The sequence below is a fragment of the Myotis brandtii genome, unplaced genomic scaffold, assembly GCF_000412655.1.
Source record: "Myotis brandtii unplaced genomic scaffold, ASM41265v1 scaffold803, whole genome shotgun sequence".
Taxonomy (NCBI): Eukaryota; Metazoa; Chordata; class Mammalia; order Chiroptera; family Vespertilionidae; genus Myotis; species Myotis brandtii.
In genome coordinates this window covers 906,198-909,006 of record NW_005371234.1, presented here as the reverse complement: position 1 = coordinate 909,006, position 2,809 = coordinate 906,198, and the positions used below count along the sequence as shown (strand labels likewise).

The 2,809-nt window shown below is 43.3% G+C and overlaps 1 protein-coding gene across 1 annotated transcript in view; it reads left to right on the top strand.

Annotated features, from left to right (window-relative positions):
• The window catches only part of LOC102247919 (carcinoembryonic antigen-related cell adhesion molecule 1), a 3,540-nt gene extending 1,638 nt beyond the window's left edge, over positions 1 to 1,902 (top strand). The window contains exons 3-4 of the mRNA XM_005883907.2: positions 140 to 171; positions 1,121 to 1,902. Coding sequence (XP_005883969.1) covers positions 140 to 171; positions 1,121 to 1,240 — 152 coding nt within the window. The 3' untranslated portion in view covers positions 1,241 to 1,902. The remainder of the gene's footprint in view (positions 1 to 139; positions 172 to 1,120) is intronic.
• The last annotated feature ends 907 nt before the right edge of the window (positions 1,903 to 2,809 follow it).

Below are 2,809 nucleotides of genomic sequence, written 5' to 3'. Positions count from 1 at the left end.
ACCACCGCCCCACCCCACCCTCCCACTACCTGCCACCTCCTTCAGCTAGAAATCACAACAGTTTAACAACACCGAGGCTGTAAGGCTATAAGTCAGTTTTGCATTTTCATGGATTGCTAACTCTTCTTTCAACTCCCAGGTCAGGGCCTCTCTGACAACTCACCTAAGAAGGTAAGCACAGCCAGTTTCACTGGCTCATTTTCTCATGCATATACCTCTATAGAGAATGGGTACTCTTGAAGACACAAATGCAATCAAATTTGAGTCAGAGTTCCTCAATGCAGCAACAAACAAGGATGTAGTGGTTAACTACTCCCATTGGGTCTACCTCATGCAAGAACGTGGGTTCTGGAGTATCCCCATCCTGTGTTTGAATCTTCGAGTGACTCTTAGTAGCTCTGTGACCTTGAGCAAGTAACTTAACCTCTTTGATCCTCAGCTTTGTCATCTGTAATATGGGCATGCTGCCTACTTCAGAAAGAAGTTGAAGGAATGAAATGAGATGACACATGCAAAGCACAGTGCCTAATATAAGGAAGGTAGCAGGTCATTCTCCCTCCTCTATCTTCAATCTGACCCTGCTCTTCCTGTCAACAGATAATGTCTAATCCAATGGGTCTGAGGTCTTAGTTCCTTTAGTTTATAATAATTTTACTGAGCTTCTCTCAAAGCAGCACTGTAATGAAGAAACAAAACATGTCATCTCCCTGCAAAATGAAACCTTCCAGTCACTTCCCTTCAAAGTGTAAACATATCCTGACTTCCAATGCATTAGTTTTGCCTGTTTATGCTCTTATTTTGAAAAACACAGTATATCCTCATATTTATCTTGTTTCTTTCATTCAAAATGGTTTTGTGAGATTCATCCATATTGTTGTATGCATTTGTAGCTGTTCATTCTCATTGCTGTATCATCCTCTTCCATTGTATGAATACATAATCTGTCTCTTCTAATGACCATTCAAAGGATGTCAGTATGCAGGAATAATGGGTAATAAAAGCCCTTCTGCAAAGCTAGAAGTTTCAAAGTGGTGAGAGCAGGTGGTGCCGAATCACACCAGGCAAGGTGAGGGCCTGACCTATGACACTGACTTAATTGATCACTTCTCATGCCTTTCAGATGGATGAAATTACATATTCTTCCCTGAACTTCAATGGCCAGGAATCAAAGAAGCCAACTCATGTCTCTCCGTCCCCAACAGCCACAGAAACGCTTTATTCAGAAGTAAAAAAGAAGTAATGCAACCAGCTCTGCTCACTGCACTGCTGACTGATTCCCAGCTTCTCATCTCCATCACTAGGAGACCCCTTTGCCCTCGGGGGCGCGGGGGGAGGGGAGGAGGGGAGAAGAAGCCTCTTTTCCCCTCCTCCTTTACTCACTCATGAGACACCTCCAGGTTCCCGGTCACAGCCCCTCCCTTCAGTGTCAACAGATGAAAAGGCACATCCGGGAGTCTGTAGGAAGCTCAATATCCTTGTCATTGAACTTTGGCAAAGCAGACCTTGGGAGAGAGTTGCCAGAACCTCCAGCCCTTCCCCATTCCCTGACCTAGACTTGTTCTAAACTTACCTATTGAGCCCACCTTCATTCCTTCCTGTTGGAGTCTAACTTGAATTTGCCATAACTTTGAGAGTTACATCCTTATCCACTGAAATACATGTGTCAGAGAAGAAGAGAAAAACTAAAAGCTTCTCTCCAAAGCCCAGGGTGAACGGACCACACAGGAAAATAAATATATAAGCAAGTCTCAACACGGAAATTCTATACCTTTGTCCATTGTCAGGGTGTCTAAACACTTTTCTGCTTGTCTAGAATACCACCTAAGCCCTTTGGCAAGACTGTCTTCAGAGAAACCACTAGAAGCAACTAGGAAAACTATAGGTGATTCCCAAGGGAAAATGAATGTAAAAAAAAAGCACATATGTTTTAATAACTTTATTGGCTTTTATTCAAGGATATGCCTACAGAGGAAAAAGGTTACAGTTTTAGAGGATACTCTGCTCCCAATAAGAAACAGTCTAGCCGTGGCTGGTGTTGCTCAGTGATTAGAGCATTGGCCCACGGAACTAAGGGTCTCAGATTTGATTCCTAGTTAAGGGCCTGTACCTGGGTTGCAGGTTGGATTCCTGGCCCCAGTTACATTCATACAGGAGGCAACCAATCAATGTGTTCCTCTAGTGTAGGTGTTTCTCTTCTCTAATTCTCCCCCTCCCTACCTTCCTTTCACTCTCTAAAAATTAACGGAAAAAATATCCTCGGGTGAGGATTAACAAAAAAACAAACAATCTGCTAGGAATTTCAGAAACGATTCAGAGTTACCCTTCAGAGATGATTTAAATAATTATTAAAGAATGCACAATTTGGGGTACTGGGTTTGTTCCCGTCTCTGAGACATTTCACCATTTTAATCTTTGTAACTCCTTATGCGAAAGGGGTTAATTTTACTTAGCTTTGCTTTATAAGCCAATCTGAGGACCTTAAGTGAAAGAAGCCACCTATGCCCCTCCCTTGACCAGGAGCTCCTCAATATTTTATGTCAGTGGCTCCAAGTGGAAAAGAAGACCCAGTTTCTCTCATTCATGGCTGGAGGTGGATCTAAGTCAGTTTCTGGGCATCTTAAGCCAATCATCAGCCACCATTTGAGTCCACGTTTCTGCCAGTGCAAGTTCTATCCATCTTCCCCACTTACTGTCTCAGGAAACCTGGGCCTCTGCTAAGGTGTATTTGGTCCTTGAGAAGTGGTAGCCCTGAAAGGAACACTGTCACTCTCACTGTTGCCATTGTTTACAACCCGGAAAGCTGCACTGG